Source organism: Schistocerca nitens, chromosome 7 (assembly GCF_023898315.1).
Source record: "Schistocerca nitens isolate TAMUIC-IGC-003100 chromosome 7, iqSchNite1.1, whole genome shotgun sequence".
NCBI lineage: Eukaryota > Metazoa > Arthropoda > Insecta > Orthoptera > Acrididae > Schistocerca > Schistocerca nitens.
The window spans coordinates 485,535,902-485,559,786 of record NC_064620.1 but is presented as its reverse complement, the minus strand read 5'-3'; the positions used below and the strand labels follow the sequence as shown (position 1 = coordinate 485,559,786).

The following is a 23,885-nucleotide window of genomic DNA, read 5'->3' as shown; positions in this document are numbered from 1 at the left end:
TGACTAAATACTGATCTGTGACTAGACTAGGTCAGCTAAGACAATGCAAATGGGTTTCTCCCCCTCCCCTGCCTCTCATCTCACCCTACTCTTCCTTGCAGTAGAAACCTCTCTAATTGGCTACCACTGTGACATCCCACACCAGATAGTTTATTACTTTATATCACATGACCAGCTCTGTTGTCCTCACTGACTATTGATCAAAGTCCCCACTGCAATCCTGCTATCACATTTCACGTTCTTCCAGTGTTTTTTCCTCTAGGTTCCTCATGATTGGTATTTTACTTGTATACATTCTTGTTCTCCAGAAACACAGCTATTAATTAACTTCATCCACATTTGATGCTTGTATTTGTTACCAGTGGAGTCCTTTTGCTTGAAAATGCCTCTTTTTCCCTCATCAATTTACTTCTACCCTCTCTCGTTTTGGCCGTTCTGTCTAATCTTTTCCTTGGCAGGCCATTCAAAGTGACTTAACTGCTAGGTTCTGTGGATAGTCTTTTCTACATATACTTTTTTAAAACTTATTTACGCACATTTTAAGTACAAACTTTCAATTCCCTTCAAAATAATCTCCACTTGAACTAGTACTCTTGTCTAATCTTTTATTCCACTTTTCAAAACATTCTTTAAATTCATCTTTTGAATGCTTTTCTTTTGTGTGTGTTTCCATTCTAAGAAACAAAAAAGTCACACAGAGCAAGTTCAGGTGAGTTTGGGGGGTGAGAAACAGTCATCATAATTTTTTTTGTCATGAATTGTCATACAGACAGGGCTGTGTGAGCAGGGGCACTGTCATGATAGAAAAACCAGTCACTTGACTGCCACAAATCAGGCCATTCCTGCCACATACTGTTGTTCAATCTTATCAAAACATCCAAGTAGGAAGCCTAGTTAAATGTCTGACCCTGAAGGACAAACTCTGAATGGACGATTTCTCTCCCATTGAAAAAACAAATCAGTAATGTTTAATGTTTGATTTCACCTGATGAGCTTTCTTGGGGTGAGGTGAACTTCAAGTCTTCTACTGGCTTGATTGCTACTTTGATTTGCGATTGTAAGCATAGCATCAAGTTTTGGCTTCTGTGGTGATTTCTGAAAAAAAGCTTGGATCACATCAGGACTCTTCTTTCAAAGCACACTAGGCTTCCAAGTGACCTTGTTTTTGTTCAGTAGTCAGCAGTTGTGGCACGAATCTGCTGTTACAATTCACTTCTCTGAACTCCAAGTCACTCCATAGTTGCTCCAATGTCTGCCGATGATTGCAGAAATGTTTTCAACACTTCCATGTGTTTGGGCCATGGAAGTGTAACCTGAATGAGATTTGTCATCAATTGACATTTTACCATTTTTGAAACAATAAAACTGCTCAAACACTTTAGTTTTCCCCATAGCATCATCTCTGTACACAGTTTTAACATTTCATGAGTTTGTGTTACATTTTATGAGAAAAAAACAAGAACTTCATAGCCATACTGCTGTTCATGAAAATCAGCAATTGTAAAAACAACCACCACACAAAACAGTTGTCACAATAACCTCTGCCAAAACTAATCCTGACCTTCTTCTGTGACAGCACTCAACTTACTGACTCTGGAATGTTCGATTTATGGGCTCCTGGAGGCAAAATGGGGTACTACAAAAGTTCCGCCCTCCCAAATATTAGTTACATGATTTTATATATACCATTTTACTTCAGTTGTCAGATGTTATTAAACAGTCTACATGCCTCAGGTTTGTCTCAAAAATCCATTTACTTTGTGAAATTCTGCTTTCTTTCAAAGCTCTGGCCAAGAATGGATGTGCTACTGGAGGCAAATGGTGAATCTTCCTTAGACAGCAAGTCCTTTGCCTTCTATGTGTTGTAGTAGCCAAGTGTGATTAGTACAAGTTTGAACTGAATTTTCCTTAACTATCTATCCAATTAGACTTTCTTAGCCAAGTCAAGCTGGAGTGCCCTACCAGCCATATGTGACAATTCCGTATGATAACATAAGATAGCATAAAACAACAACTGTATCAATGATAAAAGCAGATTAATCTTAAGTTCCAAATATTGTAATGTCTTCAAAACTATTTACTTGATTTCAGAGAGTGAAATGTGGTTTAATTTGTCCTTTTGAGATCTACAATACTAGCAACAGAAATTAATAAAGTGTTACATTTTAGAACTGAAGTTGACACTAATATCACTATAATTAAGAGAGTTATAACAAGTTATCGTACACAGTGTTTAGTGAGAACTTTCTTGCAGTTCATTTAGGTAAAATTGGAATTACGATACGTGAAATGGTTCCAGAAATGCAAGGGTGAACATCATAGTTGACTCACCTGGTGTCATGGTAATCAGAGACAATTAATGTAAATGAATCGAAACATGTTTCAGCAATATAATATTTTAATGAAAATTAATTATTTATTTAAAGCTTTACAGTGGAATTAAATATTTATTTACATATTTATAAGATCTGAATAAAGTTGGTCAAAAGCAGACACTCTTGACAATGAAAAAAATCACAGTTCGATATTACACTGTATCTTGAAAGTTCAGAACAAATATTTTTCCAATTCCAAAAGAAAGGAATGAAGTGAGAAGAATACCTGCAAAGAGGAAGAGAGTGCAAAAAAATTAAACATTTAAGATGCAAAGTAAAAGTTTACACTGCAAATGACAGTTGAAACTAGTAGTACTAGCTTGTCAGAGACAGAAATGCTTGAAATGTTTATCAATTAGGAACATATGCCACTACTTCCATTCAGGAAACAACTGTCAGAAATGAATTTCAGTCAAACAGAGGTACGGTATGTAAAAGGTATACGTACCTCTATGAAAGGTCATTATGACAAATCTTGAAGCCACAGGCAAAAGTGAAATGAAACTTAAACTATTGTCCAGAAAGGATAACAAAGTGTTTCAGAGGAAATACAAGAATGTTTTTCAGAAACAGAGGAGAAAATTACTCAGAGTTTACTGTAAAAAATATGGAGTGAAGCAGAAGTTAATTGCTTTTTGGTTCAAATTATTGTACATATGTCATAAGACATCTTTGTATCTTGAACATCTACGTTTTACTCTCTTTATTCCTGATTTCTGCCATGGAGATCTGACATATTCAATCTCTCTAACAGCACTACTTTCAGTTGATGAGTAAGTAACAAGATACTGAGCTTTTGCATTTGGAATTTAGTGGATGTTGGAAGAGCAAAAATGTTTAGTAGTGCAGCACGCATACTGTTTCATTGCATGCCTGTGCTGCTGCCAGAATGAAGTATATTTGCCCCATCACATTTCTCTTTCCTTCATGTTATTTTAATTTCCTCTTTCCCTTTAACTAACAGAGAATGAAATTTTGTTTATGAAGATACAAAACACAGCATCAGCTAGATGTACCACTGACAGCATCTCCCTGATTGATAGTTTCAATGCAAACAGTTATATCAAATGTCTTCAACAGAATTCATACTTATGTAATTCCATTAACTACAGTTCTTTGGTTCTGTTTCCTACAACTATTATTTTTGCTGATTTCACGGCAAAATTATACTGTAATTTTGAGAACAAATACAACAGAAATATCTAAAAATAGATTCTAATCAGTTACCAGGTATTTTGCTAAGATAGATATTTTCCCAGTTCAAAAAAGAATCTTCAGTTAAGCAGCAATGTACAAAAATACAAAAGCTATTGTTGTACTAATAGCAATACTTGGTCACGTGGCATTTGTTCATTCATCTCCAAATATGAACAAAGGCACCAATTGATTCTAACAAACAAATTTATGTGCACAGGAATGTGTAGTTCAGTACAATTATCATATCCACCATAATTTTAAAGTATACATTCTTTTTTGTAGTGCATATGTAAATAACCATGTAGTACGATTCTAGGCAGATATTTACATTTGTAGCAGCAGCAATCATTCATAGTAATATCATCTATATTACAAAAACGTTTTATGCTTTAAAATGGTTTCTTTGTACTATGTTGATAATATGAATTCTCATTAGTTGTTTCTGATACAATAGGTTGAAATCACATGCATCAAATTTTATACTGTTCATTACATTCACACATTAATAAATTATCTGAACACAACTATCATCCTTTTCTTTGTTATTCACATAGCTGACATTTACACTCTGTAATTTATGTTGACAGTATGGCAAGTTGTTACATGTTTTCTAATGTATTGATCTGTAAGCATATACAAAAGTTCGCTGCATGGCTCTCAGTTTTGGATTGCATAAGGTCATCTATTAAATAATATGGCACAATAGAAGCCATAGTTGCACAGTTTTAAAAGTGTCTGTGGCTTCTGCAGTATTGTGACAAAATCAGCATAAAAATACATGTATATACATTTAAGACACATTGAACATCACAGAATATTTAAATAAATGACACTGTAAACACTGTCACACATTTTGTTAAGAGTTTTCACTTCATGTCTGAAACATTCACAGTGAGCTCTTCGATTTTCAGTTGTATATATAACTTCATTTTAGACATTCCTCTGCCATTCAGAGGCACTGCAAGTGCTACCTGGAAAACGTCCTACGGCAGTAAACTTCAAGCAACAATGCACAATATCCAATCAGTCGGAGAAAGAAGAATAGTGATATGAGGAATACTGCATCCACCCAGTAGCTCCCACCATCCATGTCCACTTCTTGGAGGAATCTCTTTGGTTGTGAATAATGACAATAGTCACTGTAGCACTTCAGACGAGGACGATCATAGCCGTACATAGCAAGCATAAGTCCCTCTAGACTGTACTTCATGTAACTCATATGGAAGAGCCAATCAAAATATGATGGGGCATCCTTCATGTACACAAAAAATCCTGAGAAAATGAGAGATGGGCAGATTGCAAGAGGGCCAAATACCATGCTATTCTGCAAAGAAACAAGAAGAAGCTCATCACTATCTTAGCTTACTTTGCGACAGATATCTTACATTCAAATTTATATTCTCACTGAACTAGCAAATAATCTAAAGGTTTCTTCTAAGGAAACACTTTATTTGAGTAAGGGCCAAAAGTCCAGAGATTCTTGTAATTTCTTTTTAAAAGCTGGTGCGTATCAAAATGGGAAATAATTAAATGATTGGAGTGAAATGAATTTCCACTGTAAGAAAGGTAAAATATCACTAAAGTAGTGCCCCTGCATATATAATTCTCAGATTACACTGAGATAAATTAAACTTTAATAATTAGTATTACACTGTTTCAATAAATGATCATCATATTTTAACGAATATTTTTCTAACATATTTTTTCATTTACTTTAACTCTTACCTGAACTGTCATAGAAATTCCAAATATGAGGCCAATACTTTGGGATACTAGACCAACAAGAATGCACATTATGAGGAATAAAGTGAATCTGTGAAACTCATAGGGCTGTGAAGTCATGAAGTAGGCCACTATGACATATGCAAATGTGCACATGATCTGTAAAACACAATAAAACATACAGTTAAATAAGTAAAATTTTAAGGAATTACTGTTTATCTGTGATAAAGATTCACTACATGAGAATTAATAGTTGCATCATTCATAAGTAATCTTTTATCATATTTTTTAACAAATCTGTGTCAATAAGTGAAGTATTTGCTAGTAGTTAAGTATATCAGTAGTAATGTCTTATAATTATTAGTTTAATCTACTTAGTTTACAGATAAAATGACAATAGTACAATTCCCATTATACTACTTACATACATACGTAAAGGGAAAACATAAAAGTTAAATTTAAAATGAAATTTCTACCAACATTTATTCATTTTATGATTTACTTTTGGCTTTCAAATCAAATTACTGTTATTGGGATGGCATTACTCCACACTGGCTGTTTTCATACGTCTAAAAAGCAATAAATAATTTACAGTTTTGTTTCTTTATTCTTAGGTAGATGTCATTTCAAGCCAGGCAGGTGCACACAATCTTAAATTGAAGAATGCATTTGATTAAACACACTGTACGACAAAAAAAAATCAACATTTCTCACAGTACGGGTAGCAGTACAACTGCATTTCACAAAATCATAGGATTAATAAGTAGAGAGTTCTGAAACACCTTCAAAATATTGCTTTTATGGTGCAATAAGTTATGTGTTGCTACACTTAGGGGGCCCTGAGATGTGTGAGTTACTTGCAAGCAAAATTTGTTGGTGACTTCTCCTAACAACATATGCTGAGGAAGATTGTTTTGTTTCTGGGATATGAAAGATCTTCATTCGTGATTTCACACGCTTTGCTGCCTTGCCTTTTACTTTGCCAGTTTCTCGTATGAAGGATTTTAATTTTTCTCTGATGTCACAGAAACATAATCTAGCTCTCTCAAGAGGTCTTCACCCTTGAAGGTGTTCTGTACACAATGTCTCAATCTCCATATGAATCATGTACTTTTGTATTTATTAGTTCATCTAACATTCTTCCAAAAATCATTCTCACAATTTACCTTACAAATATTTTCAGCTTCACCACTTACGATTGCCTCTTTCAGAACTGGAATCCAGTCCCCCTCAAAAAGATACATAATATATTATATAATGTGTCACCTGACTCATATATACATTTAGTATCATCTTCAAAGATACTTACTTCAGAAATATCTCACTTTGTAGTTTTCCCTGAATACAGCCATTCTGTTACGTTTATTGACACATTTCTGATGGCACTCACCTTGGGATATTTGGCCAAAGGTCATTTATGGTTTTTTCTGGTGTTTTGCTATCACAGGTGACTTTCATTATCAAGAATCACTCAGTAGTTCTCATGGCAGACTAGAGTTGAGCTTGTGGCTAGTAGAAGTATGTACTTCCCTTACAAGTGTCTTAATGTCTTCCACTGGTCATCACTGCTGTAGTTTTCCCCTTGTTTCTTCCAATGGAATTTTGCTGCAGCAGGCAAATCCAGGTGTGATTGAGCTTGAGTCTTTCCTATTTCTTGATGAAACTATCATCAAGCTTGTGAATTTTTGTGGTTTTCCTGAACAAACAGGCATGTTAGTTCTTATTCACTGTGAGATCCTGTATGTCAGTGAATTTTATTACATTGCTGATCTCACACAGCTCATGTTGCACTGTGGCTGATTTCTCTGTCTGTGTCAACCTGCAATGAAATTTATGTAAAATGATCCTGGTATTGCTTGACCATTCAGTCATTCCAACGTAAACTTTTCCACATGAATACATTATGCAGTATACTTCAGTTACTGCAAGAGTATACCATATACATTTATTATGTGCACATGTGAATACATTTGTGTTGTAATGACTAGAAGATCTATCTACACCAGTATCACAGAGCATAACACTATTTCAAGTTGTAATGGGTGGAGAAATCATCAGTGGAGGAGTACACACTATGTGAGACACACGACATACCAAAATTAGTCAACATACAGGATCTCACAGTGGATAATAACTACCACATCCATTTCTTTAGAGAAGCTATCAAAATCCATGCACATGACAATAGTTACAAAAAGCTAGTTGAAATCCTCAAGACAAACTGAGTCTAGATTCACCTATTGTAGCGAATAACCATTGCAAGCAACAAGGGAAATCTACAGTGGCAATAACCAGGTAGAAACCATCAGATATTAGCATGGCAATTAAACGTAACCATTGGCTACTGGCTCAACTCCTGTCTGCCACCAGCAATGGAAGGTGAATATTTGATAATACTAGCCATTCATGCTAGTGAAAAATCCGAAAAATCATTAAATTACTGTGAGCTGAAGATCTTGAGAGAGGCACAACAACAAAACATATTCATAACTGGCTGTGAAGGACTCAGAAATATTATAACACTGATTTGTCTTAAGTGTAATTCATATGAATTTTACTAGTAGTCTTTGCTTATTCACACTAACCTGTGTTGGAATGTCTGCTAAAGTGACAGCTGCATAGTATGATCCTAAAGAGTACCAACGATTGAAATGTTCTCTGGCAACAACAGGTAGCTCCAAAGGAACTGTTGACAACAGAAAAATATATTTTAGTAAATCATACATGCACTAAATATAATTACAATCAACTGTACAAATTTACTATGAGAATAGAAAAAATACAGAACTTCCGTAATTTGATTCAAATAATGGTTTGGTTGATGTTACAGCGAATCAAGTGGGGCTATCTGCAAAGCCTTCCCTTGTGAAGCAGTTTTGTGGGTAGGACTGAGCTAAATACTAAATGACTTTGTGTTAATTTTGATCATACGTTTACCTGTTGCCTTAATGAAAATCTCAGTGTGTGTACGAACTGCTCCTGTTCTTAAAGGAAATTAGTAATATTTATAGCTCACCAGATTAAAAGATAAGCAGCAAGCTTAGTTTAAAATTATTTGTTCACTGTCCTGTAAAACAGTGCAGAAGACACAGTTCAGCACTACTGTGAATTTGTTCTTGAACATGGGATGGGTTAGTTGATGTTCATAGGCAGCTGAAGATTACCCTGACTACTGTCAAATGACTGGCAACTGCTGTGAACTGGTGTGCTGGGAGAGTTGTCAAGAGTCATACACCAGAGGTACCAAAGATTCCCAAGTACTATCCTTGTCTGTAGATCATGTCTCCTCTGCAGGAAGTGATGGATCTGTCATTACTTGTCCACTTGACTGTGCACAGTGTCCTGTACACAGTACATGGGAACCAGGGAGAACTCAAGGTGTTATACCGATTACCCTAAACAACAAGTTCGAGATGCTGTCTTTCACTGAACCTGAAACTAAGCCATCTGGACTAACTTTGCCTGTTTTGGGGAAACCTACTTTATCCTGTTTCAACAGGAGGCAAGCACAAAAAGGTACAAATATATTAATCATCAGCAGTTCAAACATGTGGGAATAATGGTAGCCATTAGGGAAATGGCAGCAAGGAATAGGAAGGAACACCAGTTGCATTCACTACGAGCACCTGGAAACATATGGAAGATACTATTCTGACAGTCATTGAGAGAATAGGGTGCAACCAACTGCAGACTTTGGTGCACATTCGAACAAACAATGCCTGTCATCAGGGCTCTGAGGTCATACTTGGATCATCCCAGTAACTGGCAGAGAAGGTTGAGAAGACAAGCCTTGTACATGGAGTTTCAACAAAGCTCATGATTTGCAGTATTGTCACCTGAATCAATCGTGGCCTCCTGGTTCTGAGTCAACTAGAAGGGTTGAACCAGAGACTGTGAATGTTCTGTGACAAGCTAGGCTGCAACGTCCTGGACATGCATAATAGGATTGAGTACTGTAGGGTCCCTCTAAATGGGTCAGTTGAGCACTACACAGCAGAAACTGCTACCCATGTAGCTGACTGTGTGTAGAGTGTACGCAACAGTTTTTAAGTTAGCAGCTCTCCATCCTGCTCAGGTAACAAGAGCTGTAGGAGATCCGGAAATATTCACATAAGATCCAAAAGAATGTCCCTAACCCAGCCTGCAGGTGAGAGTATTAAAATCCTAGTAGTTAACTGCCAAAGCATTTGCAGCTCAGTGCCAGAGTTTGAAGCTCTGCTGAAAAGCAGGAAAGGGTCACATAATACAACATGCAGAAAGCTGGTTAAAACTTGAAGCTGATAGCAATGAAGTTTTTGCGGAAAATGTAAGTGTACACTGAAAGGATAGGCTAATGGGAAATGGGTGTGGTGTATTTGTGCAGTAGACAAGACACTCAGATCCAGTGAAGATTGTTAGGGCAAGACTCCATGTCAGGGGTGGGCATAAAATGGTAACTGGATCCTTCTATCGATGACCAGTCTCAACTTGTGAAGTTATCAAAACTACTAGAGAAAATCTCAGTTTTTTTTTACATAAGTTCCACAATAATACTGTAATCGGCAGTGGGGACATCAGGCATCCAACATTCAACTGGTTGGTTGGTTGGTTGGTTTGGGGGATTAAAGGGACCAGACTGCGACGGTCATCCGTCCCCATTCAACTGGGAAAATTACAGATTTGTTAGTGGTGGGCATGACAAGACATCCTGTAACATTACTAAACGCCTTCTCTGAAAACTATTTAGAACAGATAGTTCAGAACCCCACTCATGGTGGAAATCTAATGGCAACAAATAGACCTGAGCTCTTTCAGGATGTCCACATCAAAACTAATATCAATGACCATGAGGCATTTGTAGCAACAATAATTAACGAAGTAGAAATGACAGCTAAAACAAATATAAAGATATAAATGTCTTGTAAATTACATAATAAAAGCAGTAGTGTCATATCTCAGTGAGGAACTCGAAACTTTTACCCCAGGACAGGAGTATGTAGAGAAGCTATGGCTCAAGCTTAAAAGAATAGCTGTCCATGCACTGGATAGATATGTACCCAGTAGAAGAGCCCATAATGAGAGGAACCTTCCATGGTATGCAGTCATTGTAAAGATACTTCTGAAGAAACGGAGACTACTGCACGATAGGTGTAAAATGAAGAATAAGGTTACAGATAGAGAGATACTGAGAGAAACACATTTGACAGTCAAGATAGCAATGTGTGAGCCTTCAATAACTACCATAGCAGAATTTTGTTGGACGATCTTTCACAAAACCCAAAGAAATTCTGGTCATATGTATAAGGTGTTAGTGGCACCAAAGTTAGTGTCCAGTCGCTCATGTATGAGACAGAAACTGAAATTGGGGATAAGAAAGCAAGAGCAGAAACATTTAACACAATTTTCAAATGTTCCTTTAGAAAGGAAACCCAGGAGAATTGCCCCAACTTAATCCTTGTAGCGCTGAAAAGATGAGTATGTGAGTGTTAGAGTCAGTGCTGTCAAGAAATAGCTGAAATCATTAAAACTGAACAAAGCTCCAGGCCCCAATGGAATCATATCAGATTCTATATTGAACTTGTGACTGAGTTGGTCCCTTTTTTATCTTTAATCTACTGCAGAGCCCTCAAACAAAAAACTGTGCCTATTCAGTGGAAAACAGTACAGATCACAAGCATTTACAAGAAGGTTAGAAAAAGTAGTCCACAAAACTGCTGCCCAATATCCTTGACACTGATTTCCTGTAGACTCTTAGAACTTGTTTTGAGTTTAAGCATAATGAGACATGAACAGAATGTCTTCCTCCATGCCAACCAGCAATGATTCTGAAACCATTGGTCATGTGAAACCTAACTCATACTTCGCTCACATTACATGCTGAAAACTTTCGATCAAGGCAGTCTGGTGGATGCACTATTTCTTGATATCTAAAAACCATTGACTAAGTACCACATATATGCTTATTATCAAAATTATGGACATATGGAGTATCAACCAAAATTTGTGATTGAACTGACAATTTTCTGGTAGGCAGGCGAAAGAATTTTATCTTGAATGGAGAGTCATCAACAGATGTGCTAACTACATATGTGCGCCAGAAAACTGTGTTGGAATTCTTGCTGTTTATGTTGTATATTAATGACCCTGTAGACCTAGTAATCTCAGACTTTTTACAGATGCTGCAGTTATCTGTAATGAAGTACTTTCTGAAAAAAAACTGCATAAATATTTAGTCAGACCTTGATAAGATTTCAAAGTGGTTCCAAGTTTGGCAACTTGCTTTGATTGTTCAAAAATATAAAATCTCGCACTTCACAAACTGAAAAAACACAGTATCCTGTGAATACAGCATCAATGAGCCACAGTTGTAATCAGTCAGCTCATACAAATATGTGGGTGTAACACTTTTTAGGGACATGAAATGAAATGATCACATAGTCTCAGTTGTGGGTGAAGCAGGTGATAGATTTTGGTTTATTGGTAGAATACTGGGGAAATGCAAGAGTCTACAAAGGAGGTTGCTTACAAATCACTTGTGTGAACCATCCTAGAATACTGCTCAAGTGTGCCGGACCAACACCAAATAAAACAGGAAGTCCTGAACTATACAGAGAAGTGCAGCATGAATTTTCACAGGTTTGTTTGATCCATGAGAGAGTATATCACAGAGATGCTGCAGAAACTGAACTGGTGAATTCTGGAAGAAAGACATAAACTATCCTGAGAAATCCTATTTACAGTTTCACAAGGACCTGCTTAAAATGATTCCTCTAGGAATATAGTACAACCTACTATTTATCACTCATATAAAATCATGAAGACAAGATTATATTAATTACAGCACACATGGAGGCATTTAAACAGTCACTCTTCTCACTTTCCACACACAAATGGACTAGGAAAAAACACTGCCATACACTTCATAGTGGTTTGCAGAGTGTAGATGTAGATGAAGACTTCTTTTATCATCTGTTGTGCCTCTATAAAATACACTCCTGGAAATGGAAAAAAGAACACATTGACACCGGTGTGTCAGACCCACCATACTTGCTCCGGACACTGCGAGAGGGCTGTACAAGCAATGATCACACGCACGGCACAGCGGACACACCAGGAACCGCGGTGTTGGCCGTCGAATGGCGCTAGCTGCGCAGCATTTGTGCACCGCCGCCGTCAGTGTCAGCCAGTTGCTATGGCATACGGAGCGCCATCGCAGTCTTTAACACTGGTAGCATGCCGCGACAGCGTGGACGTGAACCGTATGTGCAGTTGACGGACTTTGAGCGAGGGCGTATAGTGGGCATGCGGGAGGCCGGGTGGACGTACCGCCGAATTGCTCAACACGTGGGGCGTGAGGTCTCCACAGTACATCGATGTTGTCGCCAGTGGTCGGCGGAAGGTGCACGTGCCCGTCGACCTGGGACCAGACCGCAGCGACGCACGGATGCACGCCAAGACCGTAGGATCCTACGCAGTGCCGTAGGGGACCGCACCGCCACTTCCCAGCAAATTAGGGACACTGTTGCTCCTGGGGTATCGGCGAGGACCATTCGCAACCGTCTCCATGAAGCTGGGCTACGGTCCCGCACACCGTTAGGCCGTCTTCCGCTCACGCCCCAACATCGTGCAGCCCGCCTCCAGTGGTGTCGCGACAGGCGTGAATGGAGGGACGAATGGAGACGTGTCGTCTTCAGCGATGAGAGTCGCTTCTGCCTTGGTGCCAATGATGGTCGTATGCGTGTTTGGCGCCGTGCAGGTGAGCGCCACAATCAGGACTGCATACGACCGAGGCACACAGGGCCAACACCCGGCATCATGGTGTGGGGAGCGATCTCCTACACTGGCCGTACACCACTGGTGATCGTCGAGGGGACACTGAATAGTGCACGGTACATCCAAACCGTCATCGAACCCATCGTTCTACCATTCCTAGACCGGCAAGGGAACTTGCTGTTCCAACAGGACAATGCACGTCCGCATGTATCCCGTGCCACCCAACGTGCTCTAGAAGGTGTACGTCAACTACCCTGGCCAGCAAGATCTCCGGATCTGTCCCCCATTGAGCATGTTTGGGACTGGATGAAGCGTCGTCTCACGCGGTCTGCACGTCCAGCACGAACGCTGGTCCAACTGAGGCACCAGGTGGAAATGGCATGGCAAGCCGTTCCACAGGACTACATCCAGCATCTCTACGATCGTCTCCATGGGAGAATAGCAGCCTGCATTGCTGCAAAAGGTGGATGTACACTGTACTAGTGCCGACATTGTGCATGCTCTGTTGCCTGTGTCTATGTGCCTGTGGTTCTGTCAGTGTGATCATGTGATGTATCTGACCCCAGGAATGTGTCAATAAAGTTTCCCCTTCCTGGGACAATGAACTCATGGTGTTCTTATTTCAATTTCCAGGAGTGTATATGTTAACAGAAATAAATCAAGGCTACATCTGTTCTGAAAGTTTATAGTTTTAGTAAATGTTTTAGTTACTATATAAAAAAGAAAATCACTTTTTACACACTGACCCTCTTTATCGAGCTTTTTCTTTAGCATACACTTTTTGAAAATTCCTTTAGTAGACAATCTTGTAAGGTGAGAGACCAGTTCCAGTATGGACCCTAGAATTGTACATGCCGACCACAAACTCAAGATAAGTGTCCCAGGCTGTATGTTGGCTGTTAACATAATGAATCATCATCTTTTTGTCTGTATGCGTAACATCAAAAGTAAGTAGTTCCATAATCACTGACAACAATTCCTTCTCTGTGGTGGAGTAATAATGTTAACACTCTGTTTAGCTGTCAAGATGCTTATGTTATAGTATTCTCTTTGCCATCTACATTCTGACTGAGAATTCAACCAAGAGCACTATTGCTAGCATCACAGGGAAGCATGAATTCTTTGTCAAAATCAAGAAACACTAGTACCGCATCTTTGGTTAATGCTTTTTTTAATGCCAGAAGGGCACACTCACATTCCAGGAGCCATTCATATTTAACTCTTTGTTCAGTAGATAATAATGGCTGGTCAATTCACACAAAGTTTTTAACAAATTTATGGTAATAGCTACACAACCCAGAAAAGATTGTAACCATTTCACTTTTTGAAGGGCTGAAAATTCTAAGACTGCTGACACTAAACAAGTATCAGTTCATACACCCTCTTCACTAATAACATGTCCCAGGTACTTGACCTGATTTGTTGCAAAACTACCTTTTTCAATACTTAGCATAAGATGTACTGCCCTTAGTCTATTAAATACACCTCCAACCATTTTACGTGTTCATTCACATCTTCCAAGAAAACTATAATATCATTGAGACATGCATTTTCCAGATTTTAGGCCATACCTTTAGCAACTTTGGAATGTGACTGGTGCAATTTTAAGCCCAAATAGCTTCGTGTGATATTGAAAAAGCCCCCATGGGACTGTAAAAGTTATTTTACTTCTGTTGTCTTGCACTATCTCCAGCCTGTGGTAACCACTGAACAAATCAGTTGTAGAAAAGTATTTGCATCTGCCTGAGTTAGGAAGCATCTCCATGGTGTTAGGTAATGGATAGGCGATGGTGGTGGTTCTATCATTCAGGTATCTACGGTTGCAACAAAAATGGCATTTTTTGGTGGCATCCATCATTTTTTTCAGAACCACAACAGGTGCCCACCAGGAACTATAATTGGGTTATCTGATACTTTCTACCAACTGTCAGTTGATGAGTGGTTATATTTGCCTTGGTATACGATACAGGAGCATTACTTCCTGTTGATATGTAGTGCTGGATAACCAAGGTCACAGGTAATAGACCTTGTGTGTTAAACAAACTGTAACAGTGGTGCTTCCATAGCTCTCCGGTCACTGCCCTGCAGGTGATCCACTATCTCATGTTATGTGGAATCATTAGTGGTATGCTTGTAGCTGTGGTAAGTACATGACCTACTTCATCCAAAACAACCAATATGGCAAACATTAAGCCTTTTGCATCATCCATACCAAAATTTTCTATGCTAAATGGAACCATACATTCATCATTCACATTACTTATGCATGCTATGCTTCTGTGTACAAAACAATGCAGCGCATCTAAATGCCCATTATTTTCAGTGGCTCATCCACACATAGTATCGTATCATTGTACCACAAAGACCCATCTATTTTCACTGACAATACACTATAATGGGAACCCATCTTTAGTATGCATATATACAATGCAGATCACATAGCAAAAAAAAATTCCCTTCAAGCTCAACTGTATGCCATGAAAGATCTATTTCAGTACGATGTTTAATAAGGAAATCAAGCCCAACAATTGCAGAATACCCTCTACCAACCTGTGAAAAAACCTCCAGTGCTCAAAAAAATGTCTCAGCACTAATGCTAAATTTGGGCAGTGGGGCCTCCAATGAACTTATATAATTATTAGTAACTCCATGTAACCTGTAACACAGAGACCATTGTCTCTTTCTACCCAAGAGATCTAATGCAATGACCATTACATGTTCCCCTGTATCTACTACAAACCTATGTTTCTTGCCACCAATGAAACTACACAAGCAGCATTCTGTCTCTGCATCTACTCATGCAGAACTACACTTTATCAAGAACATTTTCCTTTGGCTGATATGTTCCTGTTGACATTTAATGAATGCTTTTGCTGATACTGATTTAGCTGTTGCACACTCCCACACTCCCATGTTTTGTGACCCACTTGTCTACAATTGTAGCATTTTGGCTATGATAATGCTGTTTGACATGGCCCTAATGTTCACACCTGTGGCTTTTATTACTGAAGCAATCACATGGCAGTCGCTACACCCCTAGTCACTACACAAGAACTAATCAAGAAAGACTAGACTCATTTTTTCACAGATGTTTATTACTGTACTTCTCTCCTACTTGAATGCACTTTTTATAGCATCTCTACCAGTCCTTATCAGGACCTTGAGAATCGCCTTACTTTTCTTGAGTACTGCTTCAGAGTTCTTGAATCAAACGTCTGAAAGTTTTGCTTTTAGTGATGAAAAAAATAATCACTAGGTGCAAGATCAGGGATGGATGCCATACATACGTAATGTTGAACTGTTCCAGAAACTGTGTGACTTGATTTGTGACATGAAGCCGCACACTGTCATAATGAAGTCAGCATCCATTCCAAGAAAGTTCTGGTCCTTTCCCAGCAATGTGCTTCTTCAGTTTAGTTAATACTGACATGTAGTCTACTGCTGTAACAGTAGTGCAAGGGAATACTGTATGCTGCTAAATCATTCCATGAGAATCAGAAAATGTGCTTACCATTACTTTTCCTGCAGATGGAACAACTTTTGCCTTTTTTAGTGTCAGAGAACCTGGCGATTTCCACACTGTCTTCACTTGTTTTCTGTCAGGATCATAATGATGTACCCTTGATTCATCACCAATTCCAGAAATGCATCCCCTCAATCACCAAAGACAGACAGCACCTCACAAGTTGTCTCCATTTGCAAAGCCTTTTGTTTGGAGTCAACACACACAACACCCAACGAGCACAAACATGGGACATATGGAGATGATCAACAAAATCATAAAGACATTTGCATATGAAATTTTCAACATCTCACTGAGATTAAGTAATGTTATCTGCCAGTCCTCACAAATAATCACAGCAGTTACACTGACATTAACTTCAGTCACATCAGAAGCCGAAACACCAGTCCCACCTTGGCTTAACACAGACAAGTTGGCCGCATTTGAAGTCTTTGAACCACCACTTTTGCATGAGGTAGTGCATCTTCACCATATGTTTGCTGCAGATTTTTGTAAGTTTCAGTCGCTGTATAGTTTAAACAAACACAGGATTTTATTGCACCATACTGCTCCTCTCACATCACCTCCATTGTTTGATAAGCGAAATGCAATGAGTGTCTAGAGAATAGAGCATTACTACCAACCTACTAATATGCGAGTATGGTGCCTATGGACACCATACATATAAAGCCGCTCTTTTCATACATTCTTGGTACAGATAGGAAACTATCATGGAAGCTACAGGAAAAAGTCAGTCTCAGTCTTTGTTGATCAGCACTTGTATCTACTGTGGCGATCGTATTAGATGTGACCAAATCAGATGGACTCTCCAGCCCAACATTTTGGTAGGAATGCTGCACGAAAATAAAGCAAGAGCCCTATTCTTGGCTTCTTGCCATAGCACCTTATTGTCTTCCTTATTCTACATTAGCTCACATGACTGGACTTTGATCATTTGGATCCTATCACATAATAACTCGAAGGACACATTATTCTTCTGCGTTAATGTATTCAGTTTCCCCTAAAGAAGTGAGTACTGTTCTGCTTACAATACTGCTGTCATCGTCTCTCAGGTGACTGTCTGAATGTTTGTATACGCCGCAACATATCATGGCAAGTAACTTATGCCGTAGCCTTTCCAATCAGCTGCAAACTGCTCATATGAAATCAGATTTCATCACACCAACTGCCCAATTTGGTTGCAGCTGAGACATAAACAAGGCATGCAGTTATGTCTTCTGGTGCCTCGCTAGGAAAAGAAGACATCAAATTTGCTGCTGCAGGATCAACAGAAGGAGAGGATATACTAAGCAGACTGGGCAACAGTCCAATTCAGCTTTGATTCTCTAGGAAAAGTTAGATACTATTTAATTTTCTTTGTGTTTCAAAAATAAGTCTACTGAGTATTTCTCAAATTATAATTTAGTGACTGCACAAATAATGTCCTATAGACAATACAAAAATGGAAATGAAATGTTAGTGTAGTGTTTCAGGAAATTATATTACCAACATGAATTATGTGTTGTACATTTTGAGACCTTGCCAAAGCCTTGGCCACAAAATTCTATTTGGAAGTGTTACAGCATTAAAGGCATTGTTATTGACTGGATGAAGCCTTATCTTCATAATGGAAAACAGAGGGTTTCTTTGTTTATTACTGGTAGGAAACTAACATAAGAGTGAGAAACATAACATGTGGATAGATTGCTCCTCAGATTAGCTAAATCAATAGTTATGATACTACTGTCCACAATTTCAAAGTTTTATAAATTGATTTACAGTGATTTACATCTATTGAAATAGTAGCATTTCCATATCTAGCAGATAATACTTGCAATAGTGAGAAAACACAGCCCAACAACGTTATTCTACAAAGATAAGTTTTAGTATCTATTTTTACAAAGCTATCAGTAAATTTGTGCAGTTACTGGTTAAGAGTAACATTAGTTACATATAATGTATGTTCTGAACTAACCTAATGTCAGTTTCTGTGGCAGTAAATGTATGCTTCTATTCTAAAATTTTCACCAGTTGACATTTAAGATCAAATAAATTGTTCTTAGAAATTTTGTAAATGTAATATTTTATGAATAATTTTCTGCACCTGAATTACATAAAGCAACAGTTGCTAAATAATTATTATTTTCAAATAATTTTATCAAAAATTAAATTTAGAAATGCCTTATGTGTCAACCTTTCTTTGAGAGAAACTTTTTAACTATCTTCAGTGTCACAATGAACAAGTGTGCAAACTGATGCAGAATCATTAGGAATGGCAGTGAGTGAGGGAAATATCAGCATTATTTTCCCGAGGGATGTTGTAGTACAGCTCACTTCAGAAATGATGCTGGTCACTTCTGGAAATGCAGTAATTGTCACTACCACTATGGACTAATGGTAAAAGTGCAGCTTATCTTGAAACTTTTAGCTGATTTGGCAATACTGCAAGATGCATTAGCAGTTTTATGAGATGCAGTCTGCTGTAGTAATCTTGGCCAGACCAGAGGACTGGATTGCAGCCAAGCCTTCCAAATCAGCAAAATGATCCAGAGACAATATTAAGTTTGATACATTCAGCCTGGTTGCTTTCAGACAACCCCAGAAGTTCAGAAACAGGTTGATAGTATGGGGCGTAAGGTGTATGCTAGGTGTACGAAGGAATATTTTGAGAAGACATTATCGTCTTGTAGTTGAATAGTAGTCATGGGATGACAATCTCAGAACCTTTAATGAACCCTGTGGTAAGTAATTACCAGGTAACTAGGGTTTCCCATCAAAGTCCAGGGTTCAGTGATGTCTCCTGTGATTTGAGTTCTGTGAAGAAAGATATTGGAAAAAAAAAAAAAAAAAAAAGATTATGAAATAACAGGGACGATGACATCAGGAACATTTATGAGAATGCTAATTTGACCAGTGTGAAGACCATGTCGTTCTTGAAGTGTGATGGTAAACACTGAGTGAAGCATTCTGTGGAACATCTTAATGTAGAGTTTAGAAAGTCACACAGGTAAGAAGGTAATACACACATATTTGCAGAACATTAGATAAGTGTTTTCTGTTAAACATTAATAAACTGTTACTAACCTCCTTAATGACATTCATGCTTATGTTAGCCAAAATTAATAAAAATACATCAGAAAGAAAGCTGCTACTTTGAAATGAGCTGCTGCCTACTCAGTCATAAATGGTCCAGTCACAATAATGTGACCATCAACCTACATTCAATGTCAGCTTGCAATAACAATGCACAGATGGCAAGTGGCAGCTCCAGCTGCATTCCTTGTGTGGTGTCATTATTATGAAAGGTTCAATGGATCAACACAGGTATGTATGTATCTTTGAGGACCATCTCCAGCCCTATATGCAGACTGTTTTTGCTCGGAATGATGGCACTTACCAGTAGGACAATTCAACAGGTCACACAGCTCAGTGCCAGTAGGCGCTTGGAAACAGTGCAGTCATTGTTGTAATGCAGAAATGGAGTAATTCATGTGATATCCAAAAGAACATGATCACTGGCTTTCAAAGGGTGGAAGCATTTCCAAAATCCCTAAGTTTGTAAACTGTTTGCATGATGGCGTAGTTAAAGTATATCATGCATTGCAAAATGGTGCTATCCAAACCTGTGCCAAAGCAACTATGGTGCGCCACAGACCATACATGACAGGGCTGAATGACAGCTGCGGAGATGTGTACAGGCAAACAGATGTGCAACTATTGAGCAACTGACCATGCAGATGAACCAAGGATCTACCATTGTGTCTCTTCAATGACCATTCAAGGCATGTTGCTGTGCATGGGCCTCCACAGCAGGCTTCTGGTTCATACACCCATGCTGACTGCTGTTCACTGGTGATAAAGGCTGTAATTTGCACACAAATACTGCATCTAGACATCAACTATGTGGTGGCAGGTGGTATTTTCGGATGAATTTCATTTTCTGCTCCATTGGACAGATGGCCCTTGGTGTGTATGGCATGAAACATTTGAAAGTAAACACCCTTCAACAACTGTCAGAAAGGTCCCGGCTGGAGGAAGGAGCATTATAGTCTGGGAAATGTTTTGTGGGATTCCTTGTGAGATCTCATCATTATGAAAGGCGCAATGGATCAACACAAGTACATATGTCTCTTTGAGGACCATGTCCACCCCTACATGCAGTTTGTTTTTCCTCAGTATGATGGCATTTACCAGTAGGACAATTCAACATGTTGCACAGCTCACAATGAATGTGCATGGTTCAAAGAGCACCAGGATGAGTTTACCATACTCCCTGGCCACCAAACTCCCCAGATTTAAACCTAATCAAGAATCTGTGTGACAACATTGAGATGTGTTATTCATGCCAAGGATCCTCAACTGAGAAACTTAATGCATCTGGCCACGGCACTGGAGGTGACATGGCTCCATACCCCAGTCAATACCTTCTAGATCATCAGTGACACTCTGATTGGTAGCTTAAGATCTGCTTCATTACTTCAGTGTTTTTCAAAGAAAGTAATCAACATCTTTACTGATACCTGTTTACAGTAAATTACTACTTGCTGTGCAGTTTTGCAGTGAACGCAGCTACTTCCCACACATTTAACAGAACTTCTGAATCCCTGAATTTAAACATTCAAATAATTTGCAGAAACAGTGGCTCCCATCGTACATTTTTAATTTTCTTTTCAACAGGTTGTGATTCTCAGATATTTCTTTGTTACATGGCAGCTCATTGAATATCTTTCCTGTGAAGTACATGAATCCACTCACACCTCTAGGCAAGCAGGCAAAGTCTACATGAAAACTATTTTTTGTCTTGTACAGTGATTGTGTAGTTCACAGTTCTGCTGGATTTTTATTAAGACCAACAAAGCCAATTTAGGTGTAAATATACTGGTAGGGAGTGTGACAATCACAAGATCCTTAAAAAGGCTTTTATAAGCTGTACAGTTGTCTACTTTACACAATATTCTCACTGCTCACTTTTGCTGAATAAACATTTTATTTATTTGATGCACATTACCCCAGAAGGTAATTCCATAAACAACAGGGGGCATACAGTTGCAAAATATGCCAATCCTCGCCTTTAGATCAATACAATGAGAGATACTGCTACAGACAAAACACACTGAACTCAGCTTCTCAATTAGTTTACCTATGTATTAGCTCTGTTTTAACTTGTTATCCAACTAAATGCCAAGGAATTTTATACAAAGCACTTCTTTTAGTGTATGACTATTAATGTCTACTTCTGGTGTTAGCAGGCTATTTCCACTTCTTTGAAATTACATGATACAAGTCTTTGTGAGATTAAGACTTCAACTATTAGCTGCAAACCAATTTTATGCCTTATCAACTATCATCTGAACTCTGTTTGGAAAGATTGAGTTTGGACCCCTCATTAATATGCTTGTGTCATCAGTGAACATTACAGTTTCTGAGCTAGAAGGTTAAGAACATGAGTGGTGTCAGTAATGATTAGATTAGACAATAGAAAATTTGGAATGGACTAACAACAATGAAATGAATTATAATAGACTGCCATTGACCACATAGAGGGTTCATTGTTTTAGAAAGTTACATTCATTTAATCTTCTAATCCAGATTAAACAAAGTTTGAAAACTGCAAGAGTCTTTAGTTTCAAATTCAGATTCTTTATTTTCATTGACCATATGTAGTGGAACAGGTTTTTCACTGATGACACGATACAATAGAAATCACTATATTAGTTATATTAGTTAATGTTCACATTACATGCACAATTCATTTATCATATGTGAACTAGCTTTACAGAATTGCAATCATAATCTTAAAACTCAATTACTACACTACAAGTGTAATATCCAAGAATTCTCTTAAACTGTAGAATGGACTGTCTTGAAGTGCAGTGCTATGTGTAGTGTAATGCAATGCTCAAGTGATTATTATTTTTTAGTGATTATCTTTGGTGCAGTTGCTGACTTATGTTTTCTCTTTGTTTTTATATATATGTTCTGCTGTTGAATGCACATTGTAACGGAGTCATATGAGTTACAGTTTACTTTTTTAACCTCAACGTGATTTCTGACAGTCACTCATGTGGAAATCAACAATCACTAATGTTTCATGTTGTGTTGCATCAGCTGAGTGACGGATCTTCTGTGTCCCAATTCAACATAACTCCACAATCTCAGCTTATCAACACACCGAAATGCATCTTTGTAGTACCTGAAGTACAGTTTCTATGCTATACTATCAATGCACACGGCATAAGAGACCGCAAGGAAAAGTAGAAGCTATACTTAATTTTCTGCAGCCTATGACAGTTACAGAATTACATTTATATCTTGGCGTAATCAGTTTTTACCATTGATTTGTTCACAATCATGCCCTCCTGGCTGCACCACTGAATATACTCTTTCATGGTTTACCGAAGCCAAAAGGTGAACTCCAGTGGAATAGTGAGGCCAAGTTGGCATTTACCAAACTGAAGACTGCCATCCCAGAAGCTACATCGTTCACACACCCAGCTGAACAAGCACCTCTCGCCCTAATGATCTAAATACCTGCCAGTGTTATCTGTGCTGTAATGCTACATGTTAGTGATTACTATTTTTTAATCATTATCTTTGGTGCAGTCACTGACTTACGTTTTCTCTTTTATTTTATTCTGTTGCTGGATGTGCTCTATAATAGAGTCATATGAGTTACGGTTTAGTTTTTATGTTGCAATAAAGTGAATTCATTTTGCCCCACCAGGTACACAAGAACAACAAAAAGACTACTAAACATGTAAGCTTTTGGTTAGAAGACCTTCTTCTGAAATAAACAACATACCCATACGAATTTCCACAAACACAGCTCACATTCTGAGTTTGGGTGAATGTGTGTCTCTATGATCTCTATTTCAGAAGAAGACCTTGGGGCCAAAACTTACATGTTTATTAGTCTTTTTGTTGCATCTGCCTGCAACTCAACATTTCCGCTATATGGCGAGTAGTGATCTATCCTTTTCATAATATTGTCATTACACCATACTGGATTTTCCACTTTTAACCAGTTATACAACTTAATTTTAAAATTACTAAGAGGTGTGTTGAGTGAGAATGTGGCAATTTACTAAGAAATTTCAAACTGTTCACTAAGTCTAAAGTAAATTGTCCTAAGATATTTATTACTCACTAGGTCGGATATTTTCCATGTGAAACAGGACACCCATGATATCTTTTTGCAGACATGGTTAATGTGAGGTTCCCAGTTTAGTTTGAAATCAATGTGTGTCCCAAGCAGTTTTACAGAGTCTGATGATGACTTTTCTCTGGATGATGACTTTTCTCTGGATTACACTGTAGTTTGTTACATGAGAACCAGT

General features: G+C 38.1%; 1 protein-coding gene across 2 annotated transcripts in view; it reads right to left on the bottom strand.

Annotated features, from left to right (window-relative positions):
* Positions 1-2,233: 2,233 nt before the first annotated feature.
* LOC126195345 (ATP-binding cassette sub-family G member 1-like) overlaps positions 2,234-23,885 on the bottom strand; it is a 359,577-nt gene continuing 337,925 nt past the window's right edge. For both annotated transcript variants that reach the window (XM_049933923.1, XM_049933924.1), the window contains 3 exons: positions 7,880-7,980; positions 5,298-5,453; positions 2,234-4,896 (listed from right to left, as the gene is read on the bottom strand). In XM_049933923.1, coding sequence (XP_049789880.1) covers positions 4,540-4,896; positions 5,298-5,453; positions 7,880-7,980 — 614 coding nt within the window. In that variant the 3' untranslated portion in view covers positions 2,234-4,539. The remainder of the gene's footprint in view (positions 4,897-5,297; positions 5,454-7,879; positions 7,981-23,885) is intronic.